This window comes from Manis pentadactyla, chromosome 9, assembly GCF_030020395.1.
Source record: "Manis pentadactyla isolate mManPen7 chromosome 9, mManPen7.hap1, whole genome shotgun sequence".
Taxonomy (NCBI): domain Eukaryota; kingdom Metazoa; phylum Chordata; class Mammalia; order Pholidota; family Manidae; genus Manis; species Manis pentadactyla.
This window is the reverse complement of record NC_080027.1, coordinates 110,763,120-110,789,957: the sequence shown is the minus strand read 5'-3', so window position 1 is coordinate 110,789,957 and position 26,838 is coordinate 110,763,120. Positions and strand designations below refer to the sequence as shown.

Below are 26,838 nucleotides of genomic sequence, written 5' to 3'. Positions count from 1 at the left end.
ATTCAAGAACAGGTCTTACCTCTCAAATCGAGCTCGGCTACAGAGGTGAAAGCAAAATCCAGGCCGCACACGGCCAGCTCGTCCTTTCCGCTGCTCGAGATTTGTTTTAGATGCCCACACTGTCGCATAGTTGGTCATATTGTTGTGAGCAGTGAACAGCTTCACTTTCTGCCTAGGTAGGAAAAAGTGGTAATTCTAAAACTCATATATACTACCAATATATAACCATTATATTTCCAATGAGTGGTGGATGCCTTCCAGATAGCCATGCCTATTTGTGAAAAGAACAACAATAATTTAACTGTCCTCTCCGAGCTGTCAACCTACTAAAAGACAATATAACATACATGTGCCCCTTACGAGCTGGATAATCTGGGCCAAGTTACTAACCTTTCTGTGCCTCATTTTCCTCATTTGAAAATGAGAATAATACTATTACCTACCTCACAGGGGTTTTTATTTACAACTATAAGTGAATTATACTGGATCTGGCACATACATTTAAGTGGTAACTATTCAAGCCAACTCTACTCCAAAATTTAGTCTAACTTTTAAGCTACCTGTGATGGCCGGGCAGGTCATGAACTGACCTGGAACATGCTGCACTTGATAAGCTCACCAAGCAGTGTCTGCATGGTCCTTTTGAACCTCTAAGCAACCTCAGAATCCTTCAATGTTACACACAGGCAGCTGGCACTAAATGACTGGGTTGGCATAAAGGAGCTGCATGCTACTCACCGTTCCCTAAAGTGGGCACTGGCAAATCTTTTCCAAATGCCAGAACAAGCTGAGGGATTATATAGAGAAAACATGGGACACAAGCTGACCAGATATAACAAAGTTTTTACTTTTTTGTCCCACTTATCAACTGCTGTCGAATTACTTTAGCTATACACAATAGCTCTTTGTGTGTTTCCGAGGCCCATCTCACACCAACTATGAAGTCTTTTAATTCTTAAATGAGTGTCCTACAGGCAGGATATTGTCATGAGTTAAACACTGTCATCTTTATACACAGAACAAGTCAGTGGAAACACCCAAAGGGAAATGAGCAAAACTCTAGCACACAGGGGCAGTGGGGAGCAAAAGTTAAGCTTTGTCACGTTCTACTATGATAACTGATTTGTTATGATCAACACACTGAGAATTATTAATTAGTCTAAAAGTCAGTATATGTGTGTATGTGTGTGTGTGTATGTATGCACAGAGTAATTTTTTTAGAACACAGGAGTTTAAAACTAAGGTGTTTTTTGATTCTATTAACTGATACTAGATACTACATGGAACATTCTTAACATTTATTCTAGGCAGATAGGTTCCTTGGGAACTTACTTGCAGGAGTCAATGACATAAACAACATCATTTATGGTAATGCTGGTCTCTGCAATATTTGTGGACAAAATAACCTGTGAAGAAATATTAAGAAAAATTACACTTCAAAAAATATTTTCCCATTATAAACTTGAAAGGATTGCTTTATATATATACAACAAATAACAGGATTACAGAAGTCTTTAAAACTATCACTTGCCCACTAGATAATGAAAAACCTACTAAGTACATTAAGAGAAGATTCCTATTTTTTCTCCTTAATTTAAATGGATCACAATTTTTTTGAATAGCTCTTTTTAGGCCTGTAACATTTGTTTAATACGTACAACTTCCAACCCCAAACATAACTGTAATGTTTATTATTTACCTTGGTTACTCCACCTGGTACTGGATCAAATACTTTGCGTTGTTCCTCTCGAGGAATCTGAGAATGCAGAGGCAGAATCTGGTACCTATGGCTTCCTGTGACAATAAAGAAAGGTTAAGGTCTAAAACAGGAACTCAGTTTGAAACTGCTCTACATTATGTATACTTCTATTGAAAAACTGACAGAACTTAAATTCTGTTTCCACATATTGGCTAGAGCACAAGCAAAAATATTCATTTATTTTTTTCACTTAAATATGTGAGAATTCAAAAACTCATACCAAAATGTGGATTCATTTCCAAATGCTTCTGCATGGTATAAATTAAATTCCAGCCAGGAAGAAAAACCAACACAGCTCCAGGAACATTAAGGGTCTCGATGTACTTAAGTAGAGCCTCAATGAGTTCGAAAGGAGTTTCCTTTTCATTCAACTGAGCCATGCTCATCTTTGTTTCTTGACCATATTCATCACCACAAATCAGGTTGCAATTTGCCTACAAAATATAGGGAGACATACTTTGGATTGTCTCAATTACAATAGCTCATGAATCTTTATTCTTAAGGTCCAAATGATACTTCATATCCTTATTCTGTTTTAATCACATCTGGCATATAGAAGAAAATGAATTTCCAAAAACATATTCCACTGCATGGTGACATGCTGATTTTTCTCATGGCTGTTATTTCCCATAGGATATGATTAATATTCAAGCATAAACTTTCAGTTTGACCCTGAACTTTCTAATGACTCCATCCTCCAAGTGTTTCTCTCTCATGATTATAACCTCTTGGTTTTGCAGTATTACTTTCCTTACTGATTAATGAACTGCTCTTATGATCCTGTGTTGAAATACCACATGATCACTTTATTTATACATCATACTTCCCTGTATAATTCTCAGGCTCATCTCGTACCAAACATGAAGTCGTTTAATTCTTAAATGAGTCCTGCATGTAGGGCACTTGATCACCTTTGTCTATTTCTGAAATCATGTGGTATTTCCCAGTAAGTCTGCCTTAGAATCAACAATAAACCAAGCCATCAGTAATGAGAAACAAAGTTATTACAGTTAGTCTTTTTTTCTCTAATAATAACTTTCTAATGTTATTCATTTACATTCTTGAGTTTTCTGATTAAAAATACCCAATCCCAAGTTATTTTCTATCAAATTCTGCATTGCTGGCTGTCTTATAGTACTCATTCTGTTCAAATTGTCAGATTCAAGATTCATTTTTATATTATTTCTCTCAAGCACTACAAAGTAAGTGACACTCTTCTTTCCTGTTTCTTAGGAAAGCTCTCACAATTCCCTAATTTAATATTCTCTCCATCTGATAATGTCATCACCATATAGCCTCTCTCTCTAATCTAGGATGATAGCTGCTGTTTCTTAAACTCTACATATGTATCACCTGGAGTTATTAAAATATAGATTCCATTTAGTAAATCTGGGGTAGGGCACAAAATTCTGCCTTTCTATCAGTTTCCCAGGTGTTGTGGTCCATAGAAACCACTCTAAGTAGCAAAGCCTTATAAAATGGAGTTATTTCTAACCATGTGGGGGCTTTTAAACATCTTAGACGTTCCCCTTTTCTTTTGACCTTTATGGCAGACATATGACTTTAATTATGGTATGAAGAGAGCTTGTTACTGAATGTGGGCTTCTTGGGAGTGAAATACAATTAATTACAAACGCAAACATTATAGTCAGTTTCTAAACATTTTCTGTAATGTGAACTCACTGCATTTTTTTAAATTAAGGTATCATTGATATACATTGATATATCTTATGAAGGTTTCACCTGAGTAACACTGTGGTTACTACATTCACCCATATTATCAAGACCCCCGCACACACACCCCATTGCAGTCACTGTCCATCAGCATTCACTGCATGTTTTTATTAAAATCAGTCTCTTCTCTGCAATAGTTTTTCCATAATGAAAATCTTTCATGAAATTCACTTACATCATCATCCTCACCACCATCTTCATCCTTATCCTTTTTCTTCTTGTCCTTTGGTGGAGGAACAAAGTGGGTCATCTGTATACAGTCTTCTAAAAAATATTCTGCAGGACAATCCAGTCAGGTAAGTACTACCAACTTTTAGAATGCAGCAGTCTTTAAAACTCATTTTCTAACTCATAATCCAAAATTATTTTAATAACCTTCAATCTGATTCTTCAGAATTGCCAAGAAATTTCAGTGCCTATAACCTTTCACCAAACTCGGTGTTCCCATCTCAGTGTTTCCCCAAAGCCACTCAGGGTATCTTCTATATACAGTATTCAAACATTCATGTAATACCTATTGTGCACATGAACAGTGTGGGAATTATATATGGAGAGAATTAACATCAGTAACAGTAATATACCCTACTCTGTACTTCCCCTGTCAATATGTACACATTATCATGGGCTTTTAGTTATTACTCTAAAGAAGGGCCTCAATGCAGATGTTAGAACATCTGCTGATCAATTCTTCTCCTGAAGGTTAGTGATGGACCTGAAGTGCCTCATCAACACTTCCTCTTAGGACCTAAGAGCCCAAAAGCACCATTCTCATTGTATTATATCAAGGGTACATACAATCGACATGACTCATCACTGATGATCTTGACCACCTGAGTAGTGTTATACTTGTTTCCCCCACTTTCATACTCTACTCTTTGGAAGCAAGTCATTAAGCACAGCACATTCAAGGGACAGACCTCACCTTTTTTGAGGTAGAAAGGGAGTATGTACATACATTACTTTTTGAATTATTCCATATTAAAGACTTATCTTTTATTTATTCAACCAATATGTAGATTTGTAGGTATTTATTTTATACTGAGGGTTATAATCCAATACTGTGTAACATTTTTGCTCACAAACATTCCTGCATTGGCCATTGAGAGCTCTTTCAGATTGGCTCCTATGTCCCTTTGTGCCCATCACTGTAGTGTGGTTTTGTTTTGTTTTCAGGCACCACTCATTTTATTTTCTGTTCCAGGATCATCTTGCACATTGCCTGTCTCAGCTTTAGAATCTGGAATTTCTCCAAGGACAGCTGGTTCCTTGAATTACAGAATGGTTCTGGAAAGATGATGACCTGGTGTTGGGCATGTTCCTTGCTACTGAGATTTCACTGGTTTGAGGCCTGCTCAGGGGACAGAACTAGGAAATTTATGTATATATACTAACCCATGTTTCCATACACATTTATCATTATTTCTGTATCTGTCCATTTGTATCTAACACCAGTTCTTACTGTAACCCAGTAACACATGGTTCATTCAAGCCTTCCCTCCTATTTACCTGTAAACTCTCATTCCAACGGTAAACTTGGCTCCCATCACCTACATCCATTTTCTTATTTTTTCAATCCCAGTGTACACATAAAGCAGATTTAGAACTGTTAGCCTTACAGTTGTGAGATACAACTGCACTGGCTTTTACTTCAAGCTACCACTAGTTTTGAATTTCAAAAAAACTGCACCCTGACATAGCCATTCCTACCTACACTGCAAATTTTTTAGCTTATTTTCATGCCCTCTATTAGACTGTGCCATAATTCTTCTTTTTAAATCAAGCTACTAGATGACTAACCTAGAAAATGGGGATAAATCTTCTAAAGAAAATAAAGCTCTTAGCTATCAGAAGTATTTGACCTTGAAACACTCACCTGAATTTCCTTTCAAAATCTGCTTGCTCTGGCTTTAAAAAGGAGGATTCTCTTTTTAATTTGACCATGGCTGCTTAAAATTTTGAAGTTATTTCCCATAAACATCAATGGGTCGTACTGATTTACACTCGACTATATAATTTCAAAATTTAAGTCTGGCTTTAAGTAAAGCTCAAATCCAAGAAATGTCCTGGATATACAAATTCCTCAGGCAGTGAAAGGAACTTCTTCCACAGATTGTGCTCACTACTGCTTGCATGAAACTCTGAGAAAGCTATGATGCACTTAATTTGGCCTGTACTTTGAAGATCCTTTAGACAATTACTCCAATCTACAGGATTAAGAACACCCAAGTGCTACTGCACAAAAGAGGTTCACCCTCCCGACCCCACCCGCACAACAATTTACCTTGAACTGGGTATGTCCTCCCATAAACTTCAATGATGGGGCAGTTGAAGAAATATTCACAGAACATGCTGGTATCAATAGTAGCAGACATGAGAACAATGCGAACTTCAGGATAAGCCTGAACCACATCACGCAACACTACCAAAAGGAAGTCAGTCTATTAAAACACAAATGAAAAAAATTTGCACAGGAAGTTCGTATTAATGAGATTTACCTAAAAGACTTCTTGTGTTATACAGTCATAAATGATCAGTGAAATTCAGTTTCTAGATGGCCTGTGGAAATGTAGACTAAGGATTACAATGGGATGCAGTAAATAGCATTTTTAATAACAGTTTGTAGCCTAATTAGAAATGAGAGCTATTTGGACAGAGGAAGGTTAAGAGAAAAAAAACATTAATAAAGTGAAGAATTCATCTCAAATTTTCCAATGAAATTCGTATTTATAAGTGCACATAACTAGGGAAAAGGAGAAGGCCATGATGAGCCAAAAAAATCAATCATCCAATCACCCATAAGGCTAATCTTAAAAATGCTGAGAGGGTTTTAATATGGTTCATTAAAAACAAAGTAATGGCCAAAGCATTTATTATTCTACCAACTAACCAAATATGAAAGCAAGAACAAAACTCTTCTCTGGCATGTGGCCCTCTTGCCCATCGCTCTCAGCTTCCCCCAACTAGAGAAAACCACCATCCTGAATCTTGTGTTATTCCTTTTCTCTTCTATTATTCCTTTCCATGCAGCTTTCCTCTCATGTATACAGATATCTAAAGTATACATATATGCATATTTACATACATATATGTATATATATGTTTTCTGAATTACTCTTAACTTTATGGGAATATGACATTTCATGTAATCTTTTGGGACTTGTTTTACATACTACAGCACTGCTAGAATCCATCCGTATGTTACTAGTTATGACAATAGTTACATCTTTCTGATGACTGTTTAATATTCCATTGTGTAAGTACACCAATTAATTAACCAGTGGGTCTGGTGGTACCTGCTGTAGGGAGATACGGCAGGGATGTCTGTTGTACTGGGTTGTTTCCAGGATTTTAACCATTGTGAACATTTGTGACTATGAACACTCTTTTCTCCTGCTGTATACACGCCAGGTTTCTATGGTTAAGTGTAGCTTTGGAACTGCAGTTACAGGGTCCATAAATGTTGAACACTTCAGGAGATAATGCTCAACTGTTTTCCTAAGTGGTTCCATCAATTCATATTCTACCACGAGCAGCAGATAAGAGCTGCTCCTACTAATATTCTCAAACACTTTCATCATCACTTAAATATTATTATTCAAATTGATATAAAGCAGTACCTTATTATGATCTTGACCCATACTTCCCATACTTTTCTATTCATAAGTGAGACTGAAAGCATCCTGTTTACTAGCCAAAAATTTTTCCTTTTTTTTTTGTGGAATGCCTGTTTGTATTTTTAACTTATTTTTCTATTGAGTTATCTGTACCTTTATTACTGATTTGGAGAAGGTGTTTATGTATTTCTATACAAATCCTTTGTCAGCTATACTGGAATGATCTTGCTTATGGTTTTTTTTTACAAGTACCTTTTGAATTAATAAAAATGACCTGAATTTTAATATTAATCTCTTATGGTTAGTACAGCTCATGGTTTAAGAAATCCTTCCATAAGTTCTAGACATAGGATGCCCAGCAAATGAGCGAGCCATTGGCCACATGAAATATGTCTAATCCAAAATGAGATGTGCTCTAAGTGTAAATAAAATACATGCCAGATTTTGAAGACTTAATATGAAAAAATAGAATGTAAAATATCTTCAATATATTTTTTATATTGACATGTTGAAAACATTTTAGATACTGAGTTAATTTCACCTATTTCTTTTCTCCTTTTAAAATGTTACAAGAAAATTAAAAATTATGTGTGTGGCTCACCACCTTGTATTTCTTTTGGACAGTGCTATCTAGATGTTTACTTATATTTTCTATTTAAGAATTTTTAAATTGCTTTGGCATTTAAGTTCTTAATCTATGTGGAGTTATTTATGCATTTGGTTATGAGGCAAGGATCCAATTTCAATTATTTCCTTATGGATGATCATGTGTTTCGAGCTCCTTTGATTGGCTAGTCCATTCCCTTTCCCACTGGCCTGGACATGCCATCTCCTTTCATACCAACAGTGCATACAACATAACATCTGTTTTCTACACTCTCTATTATTCCACTGGTCAAGCTGTCAAATGCATCTCAATTATTAGAGCATCAAATTAAGTCCTGCTATCTATAATGCAAGACCCTCCATTCTATTCTAGTCCTTGTTATTTGGGCCATAAATCTTCCTTAAGTATTTATAACAAGACTATTAAATCCTATGAAAACCTCTGCTGGGAATTTGATTAGAATTACATTCAACTAATAGTTTTCAGAATATTAGCATTAGTACGTTACCATAACTCATTTAAGCCCACCCAGCCATCACCATGATATCTGGTCTTTTCAGTGTTCTATAACAAACTTATTTTTCCTATAGTAGTCTTGCATGTGTTTTTGTTGGATTTATTCTTACTTATCATTCTGACTACTGTAGTGGTATCTTTTTTGTTTTTTTCTAGCTGTTTTGTTTATAATACATAAAATGCAACTGACTTAACTTTTTGTTCAGCCACATTGTTAAACTTTCCTATTCTATCATTTATAGCAATTGGACTGTAAGTTCTTTTGCATTTTCCCTGTTGGATAAGATTCATTTGAAGGGAACATAAAAAACTTCTGCAAAGACATTTTTCCATTTTTTACTGTGAATGGTACATTAATAGAGACCTGATCATTTTTCAAGGAAAACTGACCAAAACCACATACTTCTAGGAAAATACTAATGATGATCCAGGTTTCTAGTATTTGGAATGATTTAAACTCTAAGAACAATACAGACATACTGAAACACTCAATTTTGGGTAATTATAATAAAAAAAAACCTAGAAGGTTTTCAAAAGATTTTGAATGACGAAACAACAAAAATTTGATTCCACTAAATAGGTTTCTGATTTTAAAAGCCGGCTGATAAACCATCCAAACTTTCTTAGTACTTTAGCTCAACCACTAAGGTTGAAGTTTTGACAAAATTAAAATGATTACCAACAGATATAAAAGTTATTACCTAAAGAGGAGGAGCGCCAAATGTTTTACCAACAGAAGCTTAGCAACCATTTGAATGACATACTGTCCATCCACTGACACTTTTGTTTGGATATGTAAAATAGTGGCAGAAAAACAAGTCATTGCTTTTATGGTATCAGTCTTTGAATTACACAGTCACATAATAAATTAATTCTCTATTAAGTTTTGCCAAGAACCAAAAGAGGGAAGGATATGAAATAAACTCTACTTTCTTCCTAATTCTGGCATGACTATCATTAGTATCTGAAAGCTTAGAGCTGCAAACATCCAAAAACATATTGATTATATAAATATAATTACTAGTAATTTAACTGTATAACTTATAAATTATAAAATTATATATTATAAAAAAATAAACCTCCAATTCAAAGAAGTTGATTCTTACAGTTCCATCAGAAACTCAGTCATAAATCATTAGTTTAGCTAAGTTGTGCTAGCTCTTAATGATCACTATAATTACACTTATTTTATTTACAATAAAATCTTTTAGAATTCTGTGAGTTTAACAAGAAAAAAAAAGGTTTAATAGCCTTGCTTAGAAAAGTCCACTATCTTAGTGACTCAAGTTCATGGTTTTGATAGATGTGAGAAGTGGGAAAAGGGGAATAAAGCATAGATATTCCACTCTGACTTCCCTTTTTTCAGAATATTAGCATTAGTACCTTACCATAACTCATTAAGTTACTTACATTTATGTCTCTTTCATGTATTTCATCTACAATTACATGACTGATTCCTCGAATGCCTGCTTCTAATTTTCTTAGGAGCACACCTTTGGAAAGAAAATCAGAGCAACAACTGGAGATGAGTTTCTAAGGTTGATTAAGGTAGGGTAATACAGGAAAGTGAAAAGAAACAGATTTCTAGACAATCAACTATGCTTCAACTAATACAACCCCAGCATCACCTTAGAAAAGAAAGTACTTTCAAAGGTGACAGTGTACTCTGAAACAAATTTATTTAATGAAAAGAGTATTAGAAGACTCAACTCTATTAACTTAAGTGGATTTCATTTTCTCTAAGCTAGGACAACCAGCTGGTACATCATGCTCTCCATGAAGAAAACAATGCCAAAGTTGTACTTAAACATGAATTCTGAGACTGGCTCCTTGATTTATTGTTTGCAGCTATTCTGTGCTGTTACCAAATTTTCTTCACAAACAACACAATATAAACCCCAAATGAAGATCAAAATAAAACACGTTACTGACCTACAGTACAAAACATTATACTGGCATGAGGGCGGGGAAGTATAGACTCAAATCGAACACTATAGCCACAGCTTTTTCCAGGCTCTTCTCCTCTCTCATACGCAACTCGTTCTGCCACAGAAACTGCACTGATTCTCCTAGGCTGAGACAAGAAAAAGAGTGATTTAAAAGCTACAAAATTATAGCTACACTTTTTACTATAGTTACTAAGTTTTTGTATTTAAATCTGTTCCACTGCCAGTCAGCTCAGTAATTAACAGAAAGAGTAATAGTAATGGTATCTTTTTAGGAAATTCCAAAATTTATTTTTTTAAAAATCAGAACAGAAAAAAATTACCACTTAATTCTATGGCAGACACTTAAAAATGCCCTTTTTTCATATGTATATAAAGTGATTCCAAGATTTTTATGGAAAATACAATTTCACCACTGCCCTAGACTCTTAATGATAATCAGAGTGATTTTTCAGACAGGAAGGAAGCAGAACACGCACAGGGAGCTTGTTCCTGTAACTGCCGGCCACAGTGAAGGCACACATTAAAAAATGATTTAACTGAGAATTATTTCTCTATTTTTGTCTTTCCTACAGTTCTCAACATTTCTACTGAATAGCTGACGTCTAAGAGAACTGCAGATCGATTGGGTATTTGCCTTTTTTGAGATGCACTCATCCGTTACTGTTACTAAGGGTTGCTTTTGTCCCCTTGGGGCTACTTCCAGGCGTATCACCTTTGTAGTTTGCAGCCTTCTAAAAAGAACAGGGACAGAAGATGGCAAATTCCTTAAGCAGTACCTACTGTAGTTAACTGTACTGAGCCCCCAACACAACTGTCTTAAGAGACTCAAGGAAGCCATCCTTGATAGAGGTTGTTACAAATTAATGAGGTACTAAAACAACCATCTGCAGAAGTCCCAATGGTCAAATTGCCTTCAGTATGGACAGAGAACAATATCAAGATGATTATTCAAACTAAAAAGAAACAAATGACCTTGCAATTTCTTTCCCACATTGTTTATGCTTCTGACTTACAAGCTTCCAGTTTCTTCAACTGCCCTGACTTTAAAACAAACCATTTAAAACTCATACTAAAAAGAGAAATACTTCTTTTAGTCATAACTGATTTGATTGGCAATCTGTGATTATTCCTCAGTATGGCAAAATGCATAAAAATAAAACATGCATACCTTCTGACCCAACAATTCTAGAAATTTACTCCAATGATACAATCAAATGAGTAAGATGTTATATACAAGTATGTTTGCCTCAGCATACATAATAACAAAATATTAGAAACGATATTTATAAATCTCCATGATTTAACTTATGAAGTCATCAAAAAAGTATGCTACAACTCTAATACCACAACACGATGTTATATAAAGGGGACAAGTTAAGGTGGTGTACAGGGACTACACGTAAAGTGTGAACAGATGAAGACTAGGTGTAAAAACAATTACTTCTGGATGGCAGAATCTTTAGTGGGCTTTGGCTTCTTTTAAAATTTACTCTATTTTCCAATATCTTCCTAATAGGTGTATTACTTTTACAGTCAGAAAAAAAGCAATGAAAAGTAATCTTCTAATTCTCATTGTAATTCTTAAGCTTGGTATAAATATTCGTAGAATAGGCATTTTGTGTGGGAGAACAGAACTTAAATGTAAAAGACCACTAATGAATGTTTAAATACTTTCTCAGACTACATGCCACTTGATAGCCCAAGAAGTTGCTCTACTCATCCTTGAATAATTTATTCCTTTTCCCTAGATGTTCTGTGCCTCAGTAACTGTTTTACATACTGTCACACAAAGAGTAACTACAAGGCAAGACTCACCAGTAAAACATCATCATCTCTCTACACCTGCAAAACTACACCTTTGCACACACGGCCTAACTGTTCCTCTCTTAACTACTCTACAGTACACAGAAATGTTCTGTATATTACAATATAAAGAAGCATCAAGGCTATGGAGGGACATCCAGAACAATTTTAATTAACATCTGTGTCACATAACAGTAAAAACCACGGCTGCAGAAGTATACTATTGTTCTGTGCTCCAGAACAATAATGAGATTTCTTTTTTTATTCTGATAAAAACAAGCTCAGAGGTTAAATTATTTTGCCTAAATTTATATGAATGACTTTAGACATAATACTGATTTTCTCTATTCCCAATCGAATCCTTTTCCCAATTATCCTGCCTCTTGTTGCAACTTACGTTGCCTTTGGATTATCAAGTATGTTTAAAATAACACAATATCTAACTTAAGTGAAACTAGTTGGAAAGTAGTGGTGATGAGAAATTAAGGATTAATGTTAAGTCATTCCAAAAGAATACTTCAAATTATCCTCCAGGATGGGCTTTTCTATACATTTTTATTGCATATATCTGATCTCATTTTCTCTCTAAATCCTATTACTCCTGCCTGGAGTCCAGCCTTAGTACCATGAGGCTTTAAGTGATTATCTCTTTCTTCACAGTTCTATGTTGAATTAATTAAAATAGCTACATTTTACAGAGCACTAATTGTGATCACTAATATGCCAGACACTGGGTAATACTTTCCATACCACAGGCAGGTGAAGACATGTCTGAATGTGTTCCTTTGCAGTATTCTAGGATCCTCATCTTTGATGAGCCCCTTTTGACATTTATCCGGAACTGTAATTATTTATCTTAGAGATCTCAAAACGAAGGGGTACAGCTCCCAGACTTTGTACCTCTATTTATCATGATAAAAGAACTAGGCTGAGGTAAAATAGAAGATTTCTGTGGCACCAGACATCACAAAACATATCAGGCTCTACTTTCTCTATTCCATTTATTTTATATGAAGGACAGCTGTGTCCAGAAATGATGGTTCCTTGGGATGTTTGCACGATTGTCAAGATGTTCACAGATACTAATCTCCCATGCTGGATTTGCATCCTACCTATTTTAATTAATCTCTCTCAAACATCTTTAAGGTCAGAAAGTGACTATTTCCTATTTCAAATATTCTGCACTCAGACCAGAAGCTTTGAGTGGCTCAAGTGCAAACAGCCAGAAAGCACAAGAATCCGATGAGTCTGCTATAGAATTTGCACTAAGGCTGGTAGTAAGGTTAGAGGTCATGGTTTGAGCTACTAATTGTTTTTACTTCAGTCCATAATAACTCTCAACTTGAGCTCTATGACTTGACAGTACATTTAAACCAAGTACACAAAAATTTAGGTAATGCATTTATGTAGTTTTGTATATATGGCTGCTCGTAGAAGAAAAGGCAAAATGACATAATGGTATTACTAATGATACAAAAATTACTAATGCTATCTCAAACTGCCTTAACAGAAGTACTATATAATATTTAAAATATTAAAAACTGCATTCTACAATGACCAGTAGGTGTGCTCAGGCCAACCTTTTATATTTCAGGTAAGACGCTGATGCATCTGAATATGGTTAAGCAAATCTTAGACCCTGTCTTCATGGCTGAACTACTGATGTTTCTCAGACAAAGGAGATAAACTAGAATACTATATCAGTTTTTAAACTTTTAAAGACAATTATAGGTAAGAGGTACCAGAGATTGACTTTGGGACAAGTACTAGGACAAAAAGATGGAAGCCACAAGATGTAGATCTCATATGAAAGTTGAGTCATTCATCCAAAATCAGAATACACAGGCCACATTTCCATGCCACTGGAAAATTTCAAACACAAACTAAGTAACCACTACTATGAACATTATACCCTGAGTAGGACAATGGAGTAATTCCCTGAAGTACCTTCCAACTCCGTAACTATTATCACTTTATGAAGGAAAGTAAATGGAGGACAAGTGGAAAAATGAAAGCTGTTTTCATACTCAAAGAGGTAGAGAAACATATGACCCACCATTCTACTCTGTAGCTCACTCTTAAGTTAACCTATACATAGAAACCTGTACATATTGCAGAAGAAACCATTGGAAACATCCAAATTATTGGGGGACTAGTAAGCAAATTATATAAAGCTGAAGACAACACAAAAGCCATTTTTGGTTAGAACACCTTAGCTTTGATAAGTTAGCTGGGCAGTAAAAAACACTTCTCACTTGGGCAGGAATTAGTTTTATTCTGCTCATGACATGCAAAAAACTTCTGAGTGAGAACACTGGTCTTAAACTCATTTGCTGAATCTGCATTTCTGCCTATATGACTGACTGTTGTTGAGACTAGAAATGGAGGGTGGTGGTTAAGGAAGGGGGGTGGGCTCTTCTGTAAAATGGCTCCTCCTGAACTACATACCTCCTGAAAAAGCAGGTGAGCATTAAAGAACAAGGATATTTTACTGATCACAGTATTTGAGGTTGAAACTTTCACTGTGAAGCAAAGGATTCATAGTTTTGGGAGTGGGAAGGGCAATAAAAGAGTATTTTGAAAAGAAAGCTATGGGAAAAACGTACGTTGTGTTTTTTCAAACCTAAGATATCATCAATTTTAAATGCAACATTCATTTTTTTTTTAGGCAGTGATGTTTTTAGGCAAAACCCCCAACTCATATAAAACACAGACAGCAATTATTAAGATATATCACAAATTCAGAAACATTAAAAAATGTTTGTGCATGTACCCACAGATGCACTTGCACAAACATTTTGTGCCCTTTCAAGGTTCATGACTCTGTCTCTCTCTCTCTCAGTATCAGTTACGCTTCCCAGGTTACGTCAAGGTCTGAGCCAGCACGAGAAGTGCCAGCTGGATACTCGCAGTGCTCCCCTTCCAAGTGCCAGAAGCACAGGGTTGGAGCTGATGGGAACTTCTTAACCTGAGAAGGCTTGGAAGCGCTAATTAGTTCTTCCCTAAGTGCTGGGACAGATGTGCAGGCATTCTTATTGCTGGCAAGGTAATGCAATGTAGTAGTTCAAAGGAAGAATCCTGAAGGCAGACTGGTTTCATATCCTAGTTCACCACTTCCTATGTTAACCTTGGGCAATTTACTTCATCTGTTTGTACCTTAATTTATTGAAAGAGACATACTAAAAAAAACAGTAATTAAATCTTAGAGTCATAGTAGACTTTAAATGAGTTAAAAAATCAACTGTTTAAAACAGAACCTGGCACACAGTAAACATTCCGTTAAAATCAGCCATTATCTATTTTGCTAGCTTACCTACTTGTGCTCCAACTGGTTTTTATCAAATGTTAAGGTGATTAGAAAGAACCGAGACTTATATGTGAACTTAAGGACAAAGTACTGTCAGTTTTATTTGATTCTGGGACCGAAGATTCCCCCAGGCCCAGATTTAGTTTAGCTTATCAGTGAAGGACACTGGAGGTTAGACCAAGATTCAGGTTCTTTCTATGGTTTGTTTTCTTAAACTTTGAAGAGCCTACTACTACTGCTCTACCATTTTCAGAACGTTGCTTGGCTAAAAAAGGAGAACTGATCAAAGAATTAGGAATAGTCTGGCTCTAGGTTATTTCTTCTTCTCAAACTCTATCCACACCAGATACACACCTTGTAATTTGGCTTGCTTCTTACCTGAGTTACTACAATATTACACTCTGCGGCTCGGTCATTCTGGATAAAGTCATCTAGAATAAATTGGGGAACTTGTGTGGTTTTACCACATCCAGTAGCGCCTCGGATAATGACAACTGAATTTTGACTAATTGCTTCTAGGATTTCACTTTCAAATTTCTTCACAGGCAGTAATTCTCTCTCCTGTAAGATCTGTATTAGAGAAGTTACACCTCAGTCAGATTTCTATCAACATACACATTAGAAGCAACAGTCTTAATTCTAAAGAATTTGCCATTTCTATAAAACCATACTCCTTTCCACTGGCTCTGTATTCACAATACACCTTTCACAAAAGTATATATTTATATCTCTAATAAAACTGCCACTTTTTGTTTAGTTTCTGAAGAATCTATTTTGTGGTCTTGTCTACACCTTTATTTTATTCCTGTTTTTTCCCTGAACATTCTATATATACATCCCTTTCTTCTAATATTTTAATGTTTTATTCAGAAAATACTGAAAAACACCAAGTTAGAATTATTACCCCAAATCCCTTCACTTCCAATAACTAAGAATTCCAGGTCTTTAATTCACAACAACTACCCTCAGAAGTTAACTAGAATTAGCCAAGTTTGGTATCTTTGGTCTACTTTCCTACAAAGGGCAAAATATATTATTTACTGTCCTTTTGCCCATACCTGGAAAGTTCTAAAGCTCTGAGCACCATAGGACTAATACTTCACCAACTTACTGCTTGCAAATCATGATCCTGTTCCAGCTGGTACATTAATTCATTCTTGAGATCCATGCTTATTTGTTCTGGAGTAGCCTGCAAAATGGGAAGGAAGGCGATAGTCAAAAACAAACAAACAAAACACATAACTCAACTTCAAATTGAATCCATTTTTCACCTAGATATCCTAATAAAATATATTTCAAAAGTAAAACACTAGAGTCTGATCTCAAAAACAAGATGGTACTCACATAAGCCAGGGGCCCCTCATCTATGTTGCTACTAGTCCAAGGATTCCAGTTAGACTGTGGAGGTGACCAAGGAACCACACCCATTTGGCTTTGTCGTTGAGATGGCTCAAAGTGAGCCAATTTGCCAAGGTTGAGTGTAACAGGCACAGAAGGATCATCAGGCTATTAGAAAATAAGGAAAACAAAAAAGCAGTACCAGTTGCTTGTCTGACTACAGAATTTCCTTACAAAGGTGTACTAAATAGCTGTATGCTTACTGAGGGCACAATCTCAAGACTTAGCTCTTGAATGATGTTTTGCAGCTGATGCTCTAAATCTTGAGAGAGGTTAACATTGTAAGGCTCCACCTACAGAAAAAGGATGGCCGTTAAAACCATGTAACAACAATATGAGTTCGACTCAAATCTATTATTGAAGGGTTAGGAGTATGTAGTCGACCCAGGCCTAATATTCCTAAAGTCAACAGTGAGTCAGTTTCCTTTCGTAAAATAATTACTTCAAAAATCATTTACTCATTGCCCACTATGGATACAGCTCATGCCAGACACAGATGATTAGTAAGGCCATTTCCATGCCTTCAGATTAAGATTCCTAGAACTATGAATTAAACTTCTTCAGCCAAATACTAAACAAAAAACTACACTGAATCTTACAATATCTCTCTGAGCTACTAAACTAAGTCTAAAGACTCACTGTCTCTCCTTCTTTCTTCTTTGTAAGTCCAGAGTAAGCTTCAATCACTCCAAGATGGTAGAGTTGTCTGACAAGGGACAGGGCACATGACTGTGCTGCCAGCTTTTTATTTGATCCATGTTCACGTGCAAAAATCCCTATAATTTAAGATTAGGATTACCGAAGACAGAAGGATAAATCATCTGAGTAAAAAAACATCTTATCATAAGCAACTTGGGGCTTAGGTACAAAAGCCATTCTAAAACGCCAGGGGTTACACATTCTTTTTAATTCCAACTGCGAACCAAAAGCAGTTCCCTAACAGCTTATCAACTATATAAACAACCATCTTGATTGTAGGCTGATACTAAGAAACATACAAATCATCATTATAAGAGCAATTCTCCCATTTCAACAAAGCTGTCATTAATAATACCATTTGGCATAAAATTAAAATCTGGCGAGAGAAGTTTCACTTTTAAAAGGCAAAAAAGGGTCAAAATGCAAAACAAAGGAATGAACGTGTCCAAAGTGGTTATTTTCCAGACCAGGAGTCATTATCTTCTATAAAGAATTAGGTAATAATTATTTCAGGCTTTGCAGGCCACATGGTCTCTATCACAACTATTCAATTCTGCCTTTAAACAGTGACAGCATCTATAGACAACACTTAAACTACAGACCCAAGAACTAAAAATGTTTTTTTATATTTTTTAAGAGTTGTAAATATAAGACAAAAATAACAATGTGTTACATATGTGACCCACAAAGCTTAAAATATTTATGATCTGGCCATTCACAGAAGTTTGCTATCCCCTGATGTACACAAGAGTACAGCTGTGTTCCAGTAAAACTTTATTTATAAACAGGCGGTGAGCAGTAGTTGGCTAGATGGCTATAGCTTGATGATCCTGGCATTAGACTGAAGCTGGTAGTTACTCATATCCTTAAAAAGAAAATGCTGTAACAGAAAGCTTCCTGTTACCCAGTATCATCCAGCTTTAGGAAAGATGACAGAAAGCAAGGAAGGAGCACAGATACCTTTCTGCCTAACTAGTCAATTCGGTCAGATTAATTCTCATGGTCAGATCAATGGAGCTGACAGAAGTCAGATAGCCTTTATGCTCTTCTCTTAATGTTTCCCATCCACTCAAAACAACTTTTAATGTTTAGGATTAAAAAAATCAGCACCATCTCCTGATGATTCATTCAGAGGTTTCATTCTATCAGGAAATGTTTCCTATACTACCATCTAAATCATTATGTGTTGGTTGCAGTAATCTCAAGCTGGAAAGAATCTTAAGGCCATTTCTCTCAATTTGCAGGTAACTAAACTGAGCCCAGGTAATGTAAGGTGTGATTTATTCAGTCACAATCCTTGTAACCAAACCATGCACATAAGGCTAGTTTCTTCCTTTCAAGGATAACACACTCTACCTTAAACTTACTGCCTAAGAATAAGGAATACATGCATCATATCTTTGCCTTTTAACTTCCTTAGTGAAATAATCCCCATCTCTTCCTAAAGTGTATCCCCAGGGTAATTTTCTCACCTTTGCTTCCTGACTGACTCTTAAATGCTACACACCCACCTTTAGGCTTCCAATCCTATCATCTTTCTAAATTTCTTAACTTCACCCAGCTAAGCTAGTTTTACCTGCGCAAACTGAAATAACATTTTTACAAGGATAAAAAATGACTTAAAGTTCCTTGACACTGGCAGACTCCTAAGTAGTCTACTATCTCTTAGCCTTTGAATTACATTGGTGTGATCTTTTCACATGCAAACCGGGCCTTCTAATTCATAATTACTAATATGCTAAAATACCCTAGAGGCTACCATATCTCTTTCAATTAATAGAGCTCATATTATATATAGCTCAAGGCTTTAATGTGAACATTATTCCACTATACAAGGCTCAGCATATCAGGGAAGCAGTAACACTTACTTCTGCCCAGCTGCTTGATATAAATGGTCATTTCTGCAATAAAGCTCCTGCAACAACATATACAAACAAGGTTAGGAATTTCACTGTTAGAAATTGCTAAATGCAGGACTCCCAAATCAGGCAAGCTTTCCAACTGCTTAGGCAAATTACAGCAAGAAACCATTACAACCATTTATTTCTGTTCAATCCTAGAACAAATGAAGCATTGAAACTTCAAATAATGTACAACATGGCACAAGACAGCTATAATCAAAGTTGATAAGCCAATTGTTCATGAAAAGAAAATATTAGGATTTTAGACTCTGTACTTACTCTTATTCCAACAGTTGCAGTCTGAATAGCTAGAACAGCTAGAACACATTCAATGAAAAGGAATTTTCCATTCAGCTTGAGGCCAAGAAATAAAATAGGCCCAAAACTCTTCAAATTATAGTTGCAATTATTTTAAGATTCCTTTGCATGGGCCACCAGTAATGACTTCAACATCTTAAGATAAGCTAAACATATGCATGCATGCATACATACACATGGACATACAAACACCATGCATGTATCAGTGGCTTCTCAGGCAGGGCTCTGGTATCTGCCTGCAGTTGGAAGCAGCCCTTGAAAACAAAACATTTAACTTATTTGTATCACATTTATTTAAATCAAGTCCTAGTGAATAGAATATTTTTGCTAATTATGGCTAAAAATGCTAACAGATTCTAGGGCATGAATTAGATTTTTATAAGGGAAAAACTGTCCTTTGAAAACTACGCTTTCTAATTCTTCCACTGCTCGGGTATACTCTAACCTTGACTTTGTCTGTGCTGTAAATAAAAAGTTAGGTGAGGTTTAGGAAAACAATAAACGTTGGACTCCTTCCTATACCTCTTGTGAACTGACCTTCAGGCACAGCGGCTTCAGGGATCAAAGGCCACTGGCTTTCAGGGGAACAACATCCACCCTTTCATTAATGACACCGATGCCAGCATGTTTCTCAGCCAGGCTTAAAGTCAGCACTCAATCTCATTCTCCTCCACCTAGGGGGAACAGCGACACCAGAAATCAGTTTACAATAGTTTCCCATGTGATTGCTTAGTTCAGCCTAAGCAGCAGCACATGTGTGTATGAATACAGATCTCTGGTGTTGCTGTCTGTTGTGCCTTTAAATAAAGGACATACAAGGAGCAATGCTGTCCTAGATCTGCCTTTGCCTCCCTCATCATCATATCCTGAATTCTTTAATTCTTTGTATCATAAGTCAGTGATAGGATGCTGGTATTAAAAAAATGTTTACATGCTACAGGCACACTTACATTATCTAACTCTTCTTAAAGTCACCAAGTGTTACTAAGCTTGATCAGTTCAGAAGGACAAAACATTAGAAAATTCATCAACAAATGTCATCTTTTTCTTTACAATCTCTGAGGGTTCTTAAAAACCTGACATCAGAATTGTGTATTTGAGAATTCAGGATTGAACAAAACAGTGGGAAGCAAGGGAAACATGCTTGTAACAGTATTTTGACTACAGTGTCATTCTGCTTTCAGTAATAGCCACTTTAGGGTAGCTAGATGCATCCGAGGGAGAACACTGATTTTCAAGAAAAACACTTCTAATGTATTTTGAGTAATTATTTCATATAACTAAAGGACAGCAAATGAAATCACCCAGGTTTCCATTATAATCTTCCTTCTCTTCCAAAAAAAAATACAGTGCTCCCAGAAGAGTCTAATCTGTATGAGCCTTCCTGGGAGTAATAATTACTACACCCTGGAATGCTCTTAGGAAGAACAGCAAGCAGGCTGAGAAACATACTGGCACTGTTACAGCTCCCTCTATGTTCAGTTTTATAAATTGAACAGAATCAAAGTAGGTTAATTTAACTCAAAGACTGAGGCTGTCCTTCAGCTCCACAGTGAGCCCCTGAAACTTCAACAACAGGTCTCTTGAGAGCTGGCAACTTTCAGAACTGAAGGGAAATCTGAATCTAGATGCAATGCAATCTACCTCTGAGACTCTTAAAGTTTAGCATATAATTTGACTGATTAAAGAAATAATCATTATAACTGCCTCTAACAATACCACAGTGAATAAATTTACCACCTCTGGCTGATTCTTAAGTCAATTACAGACAAATCACTGCTGGTGGCTATGATTTGTGCCTCTCAGATTCAAATGAGAACCTTAAAAGTCTAGCGACACAAACGGCAGCTTTTTGAAGAACTTACAAAGCTACAATCACAGTCTTCAGTGAAAACAATGATAAACTGCACAGTACAAATCAATGACAGTTTTTCTTATTCAAAGAAACTTTTTTTTTCACAATTCACGGCTAATCCACAAAATTGAACGAGGTAACACATATAAAAAAATAGAATATACAAAACAACCTTAACTATAGAAGGGAAAGAGTGAAACAACAAACCTGTTGTGATCAGGACCCACTTGGGTGTACTTATATTCTCCTTGGATCTTTTCTTTTTGGAAATACTGGTTCAGACGAGCCTTAGCATTTTCCAAGGTCCAGTTCCCATGAAGCCCAGCATTTAAATCTACTTCTTCTGATTCTAGAGTCTGTTCAATCAATGACAATTAAATTTAGCAGCATTAATTTTTAGTTTAGCTATGTGCATTTAGGGCATAGAAATTTCTAACAATACTTTGATAATGCAAGAGCTGTTTTAATAGTTTCTAATCCTTGTCAAAATTAAGCCAGAATTAGTTTTTTCTGTATCTGATGGCCCTACTGTATTAACAAGCTATTAATGTACTATATTTAAATTGTTCCTAAGAAATCTTTAACAAATTTTTCTATGCTGGTTTTAACACTTTAAATATGTTAAGTGGAAAAGTAGCTGTCCTATTAATACATTTTTTACTATAAGTGCTCATGAAATGAGGTTTATAAAGATAACTACATTTACTATAAAGCAGATGAGGACCTATTTTATCACTATCAGAAAAAATTTTGTTTTATTTCACAGACAATTCTAGTGACCAGATTTAATAGGTAGCTTAGCTTTACAGTTACTGTGTGAACAAAGTACTCTCAAATAACCACTTGAAAGAATCACTAAATTACTAACTTGCAAATATCTTAAACCTCGCTGTAAACTAAGTCCTCATCACACATTCTGGGAGATGTAACACAGGGTGACAGTCTTACCGCTTGTACTTCTTGTTCTTCCTTTCTCGCGTAATAATCCTTCAAATTGGCTCCTCGATCCCAGGTGGGCCCTGAAACACCATAGCCAGAAGCCCCAATTCCAGAATTATTTTCTGTTAAGAAAAGAAAATGATTGTTCTCTTGATGAATCAAACTGTAGGAAGACCCTAAATACTTCAAAGAATATTCCTAATTCAGATTTTGGAACTCCATTATTAGAAACCCAAGGTTTCAATTATTTGGAAAAGGGCCCAGATCTCCATGACTTACTTGCAAAGTGTTACATGACCCAAGTATAGGTCTAAATTGCTAATCCTAAGGCTGGTATGAAGGGGGAAGCTACTAGTAATGATCCTAAGTGACTGTCAATCTAGCATATATCATCAGTTAAAACTCTGTTTTTCAAGTTGTTACACATGTAGTAATTGATTAAATGATAAAACTGTTCATTGCTAAGTATGACCCTGAAGGAGAGTTAACTGCCGGTGCTTATGCTGGGCATAAGAAGCTGAAAAGCTATATGAAAGTGACTCATCTTGATAAGAAAGAGTATATTAAAAATAGTACTTTAATATTGACTGGTTATTAACTCTTCCATTTTAAATGCTTTTAACAAAATTTACTCCTCACAACAATTCTACGAAGTAAATACTACTGCTATTCTCATTTCATAAGTATTGAATCTGAGACTTAAGTGATCTGACCAATATTCTGGTTAATTTACCCTACAGTGGACAGAAACAGTTTTGGTAATACAGGTTTTGGTATATGAAATTCAGCAATGTCTTGGATCTATAGGTAAACAAACAAGTCTACAATATATTTGGTAGGAATAAGTTAGAAACAAGAATGGACAATAAATAAGACCTTTTAAATAAATGTTCTCATCTGTACAAAATCTATCCAGAGATAAAAAATTAGGAAAAGTTAATGACAGCAAGGAATTAAGCTGTATAACATTTTTTATAAGAGAAATTAAATGATCTACTGGTATTTGTGAATTTATGAAGGCCTTGGGTTCTCTCAATATTAAAAGTTTACTGTAATTATTTCTGTTAAGTAAGAGATAATAACCAAGCAATACTGTATCTTACTCTCAGTTGTGTCCACATTCAAGTCCCTTACCTGCCTTGATGGCCAGGTGTGGAGGAAGAGGTCCTCCCATGGTTGTTGGTAAACCTTCACCAGTACTTGCTGTGTCAGGTGTATCAGTAAGTGGGGGCTGGGGGGGTGCTACCTACAAGAGCAAAAGTCAAGGCAGTGTCAGCAACTTTGGTTTCAGTGACTCATAAATTCTTGCATATTTAAAAAGAGGCCCATATGTCACCCTTCCTTTCCCCATAAAATTAGTTATCTTTCTTCAGTGATTATAAAACCATTACATTCTCACTTCATGCAGAAAAGGATAAGGGTAGTAAAAAGTATTCAGAACTCCCCATTTGGAAATTACATATATAATATGTATACAAATATAATATTTCCACAAAAAGATCAGTTTCTACTGTAAATTAATTTTTTCCACTTAGTATCTTTATAAACATATCCAACCTTTAAGAAGTATCTGTTACAAGACTTCTACATGGGAAACACTGTTTTGTGTACTGAGGATAAAACAATGAACATACATATACACACCAGATGTTCTGTACTTACTTAGTTATGATACAATACTATAGAGAAAAATAAGCGTTAAAGAAAAAGAGGACTGTGAGAAATCATTATATATATATAAAGAAGAGGAAAAGCCACACTTAAACAAGATGACATTTGAGAAGAGTTATGAAGCAAGTGAGGCTCTAACCAAGAGAGTTCTGGGAGAAGAGATTTCCAAGGAGGGAATATCAAGTTCCAAGACAACTGCACAATACTTTATGTACTTTTTCTACTTCTTTAAATAATGACCTACATGAATTTTAATGACTTACATAGAGGTACCATACATAACTCAAGCAATACCATATTGTTGGACATTTAGAGTCACTCTTAAATTATAAAACAACATTGCTATAAACTTTGTACTTTGGCTTATTTCAAGAAAAAAATCTATGTAAGTACAATTCCTGGGTTAAAAAGCATAGACATTTTATAGGGCACCACAGTAATCTACAGAAAAGTTGCTGACTTCATACTTGAACCAGCACTACATATGAGTCTGTTACCTCACATCCTCTCCAATTTTGAGAATTACAGCATGCATTTTACATCTTTGCCAATACTAGTCTTGCTTTTCATTTTAGCAACCTATGATTTACATTTTCTTTGGCCATTATTCAATCTGGATATTCACTGTTCTCATTAATTTCCAAGAATTTAACATCTCCTAGAAGTTGCAAATAATTTGTCCTTTTCTTTTTAACTTTGTTAATGCTTCTTATTGCCCACAAATGTGAGTTTTGTTTCTCTAGTCAAATCTAGTTTCTGCCTGTGACAGCCCCCATCAAATGGCTTTTCCTAAGACTGGTTCTGCAGTATTTGCTAATATATTTTATTTTGTTTTCCATTTTAGAGTTAGTGTCATGCAAACTTACCGTAAACTTAAATTCCTTATTAATATTATTTAACTTATTAATATTCATACTTAACTAAGATTGGCTAGTACTTACTCATTTATAAAACTAGTTCTTGTGCAATAAAAAAAGAATTTGATGTTACTTTGAATAAACAACTGTTCCCCTGGCCTTCCAGAATTTTGATAGATACCTAAAAAGCCTGTAATTTTTAATTTTCATTTAGAACCAGTTGTTCAAACTTCCAAATGTTTAGGATTTTTGGTCCCTTTGCTACTTTCTCACATTATCATTTAGTTTTGCCAATATATGCATTAGTATTTCTAATGCTAGGTGGATTGGTACTTTGTGACCTGATATTTGACTTCTCTGCTTTCTTCTTTAAAGTGTTTTGATGTTAATACTGCTACTCCTATTTTATTGTGTACTTCATTTGCCTGGTATAGGATTTATTCATGTCTTTATTGTCAATCTTTCTGATTCAAAGACTACTTTATACAGAGAGCATACAGCTTGAGGCAATGGTGCTTCAAGGTTAGAGTTGTAGAAGCCAAGTCCAGCCTACTCTGGGACAGCCTACAGCCAGGACCAGGAAGAGACTGGGCAGCACTGCTGCCATTCCTCTTTCCACCACCTTGCCCACCTACTCCAGGGCCCCAGTTCCACTCTACCTCAGTATCTGTCTTCTTCAACTTAAGGAAAAAATCCTTCCTGAAGAATTCAGGAGTGTGTGGGGAACAATTTCCTGTTTTCCAGTGATTGGATGTTACAGATTGGATGCTTAATATCTCCTCAAAATTCATGTCCTGTAATCTACAACTACCTTCAATGTGGCAGTATTAGAAGGTGGGGTCTTTGGAAGGTGGTTAGGTCATGAGAGTGGAGCCCTTATGAATGGGATTAGTGCCCTTATAAAAAAAGACCACAGGGATCTACCTTGTTTTTTTCTGCCATGTGGAGATATAGTGAGAAGAGAACCCTTTACAAACCAGAAAGTGGGCTCTCACTAAAGTGTATCAGCCAAAATACTGATCTTATTACACCTTTCAGCCTCCAGAAGCGTAAGAAAATAAATTTCTGTCATTTATAAGCTACCCCTTGTCTATGGTGTTTTGTTATAGTAGCCCAAACTAAGACAGGAAAGATTTGTTTTCACATTTATTGTTCTATCAGGTTTAGGTGTAAGCAAAGAGAGTATGCAAAGTGTGTCATAGTGCGTGACCTTGGCTCTGCCCATAAAAGGTTTAATGACATCAGAAAATGTTTATTACATAAAGTGAAATACACAGGTTATACAGTAGTACCTACAATATGTACTCTGTCACATTAAAATACATATTTAACTACTTAAAAAACATGGACTCTAGTAACTTAGGCAATAGCACAATTTGTTGTCTTCTTTACAATTTTTGTTTCCCAAAATTTCTGCAGTGAGCATGTACTAAATACTATAAAAATTATGTTTTTAAAAACTCTAGAGCTTATATATAATTACTAAGACAGGAACTACTGATGGCTAACTGAAGAATAGTGTTATAACCCACAACTGGGAGGGAACTCAAAACTTAAGAGTTTCTCCCTGAGGAGTAAATGGTTCAAACCCTGCATCAGGCACCCCAGCTTTTAAGACATGCATTTTAGAGACAAGGCCCCAAACCACCTGGGCTTCCATCGAGAGACCCACAAGATGGACAACCTGAGAAACACCTCTTCAAAGGCTCACCCCAGGCCCAACTCAGAGGCAGCCGATCCTGTGAAGACTTAAAGTGAAGGAGACTTACCTGTTTACATTAAAGCCTCAGCATGTGGGGCAAGCACCTAACTTAAAACACATCTAGGAGCCTGCTGGAGCACTCTCCAGGGATGGAGACTGCCAGGCACCATCTTTGTGCTTTCCCTAACTACTTACAAGAACATATTTGA

The 26,838-nt window shown here is 35.7% G+C and overlaps 1 protein-coding gene across 2 annotated transcripts in view; it reads right to left on the bottom strand.

Moving 5' to 3' along the window:
• DHX9 (DExH-box helicase 9) overlaps positions 1–26,838 on the bottom strand; it is a 47,117-nt gene that overhangs the window by 9,699 nt on the left and 10,580 nt on the right. Inside the window, exons 4-20 of one of the 2 annotated variants that reach the window (XM_036912585.2) lie at positions 23,534–23,645; positions 22,409–22,521; positions 21,668–21,816; positions 19,255–19,301; positions 17,327–17,463; positions 16,891–16,980; positions 16,634–16,795; positions 16,401–16,478; positions 15,668–15,859; positions 10,163–10,304; positions 9,641–9,723; positions 5,775–5,931; positions 3,669–3,769; positions 1,980–2,193; positions 1,700–1,794; positions 1,333–1,406; positions 20–172 (exon numbers count right to left, since the gene is read on the bottom strand). In XM_036912585.2, the coding sequence (XP_036768480.1) occupies positions 20–172; positions 1,333–1,406; positions 1,700–1,794; positions 1,980–2,193; positions 3,669–3,769; positions 5,775–5,931; positions 9,641–9,723; positions 10,163–10,304; positions 15,668–15,859; positions 16,401–16,478; positions 16,634–16,795; positions 16,891–16,980; positions 17,327–17,463; positions 19,255–19,301; positions 21,668–21,816; positions 22,409–22,521; positions 23,534–23,645 (2,099 nt within the window). Of the gene's footprint in view, positions 1–19; positions 173–1,332; positions 1,407–1,699; positions 1,795–1,979; positions 2,194–3,668; positions 3,770–5,774; positions 5,932–9,640; positions 9,724–10,162; positions 10,305–15,667; positions 15,860–16,400; positions 16,479–16,633; positions 16,796–16,890; positions 16,981–17,326; positions 17,464–19,254; positions 19,302–20,142; positions 20,280–21,667; positions 21,817–22,408; positions 22,522–23,533; positions 23,646–26,838 lie in introns of those variants that run through there. The other variant, XM_036912586.2, reaches the window with a different exon arrangement.